At 39.1% G+C, this 325-nt stretch overlaps 1 protein-coding gene across 1 annotated transcript in view; it reads left to right on the top strand.

The window, feature by feature from the left end:
* Positions 1 to 135: 135 nt before the first annotated feature.
* Positions 136 to 325, top strand: part of LOC119587310 (glycine-rich cell wall structural protein 1-like) — a 1,850-nt gene continuing 1,660 nt past the window's right edge. The window contains exon 1 of the mRNA XM_037936061.1: positions 136 to 147. Coding sequence (XP_037791989.1) covers positions 136 to 147 — 12 coding nt within the window. The remainder of the gene's footprint in view (positions 148 to 325) is intronic.

The following is a 325-nucleotide window of genomic DNA, read 5'->3' as shown; positions in this document are numbered from 1 at the left end:
GCACATTGCTCTGCTTTCCTACACCAATCAGGTTATGCATCAAGAAATTTTCCCTTTGAAAGAAAAAGTGGGCGGTCCTGAGTAACGACCTGGTATATAAGACGGTAAGATCTGTGAGAGAATATTATTTTCACAATGAAGGTCTTGGTGAGTGCTCTTTCAAACATCTGTTACTGAATACGGGATAAATTACTTTCACCCTTTTTTAAGATTATGATTCACCATTCCCCTTTTCTCACTACGTATAGAAGCGCTGCCCCACAGATACACATACGCTCTCTCTCTCTCAAACACGCACAATATGAAACTCATAATAAACATTATC

This window comes from Penaeus monodon, chromosome 22, assembly GCF_015228065.2.
Source record: "Penaeus monodon isolate SGIC_2016 chromosome 22, NSTDA_Pmon_1, whole genome shotgun sequence".
NCBI classification, from domain to species: Eukaryota; Metazoa; Arthropoda; class Malacostraca; order Decapoda; family Penaeidae; genus Penaeus; species Penaeus monodon.
This window is presented reverse-complemented; position numbering and strand designations above follow the sequence as displayed.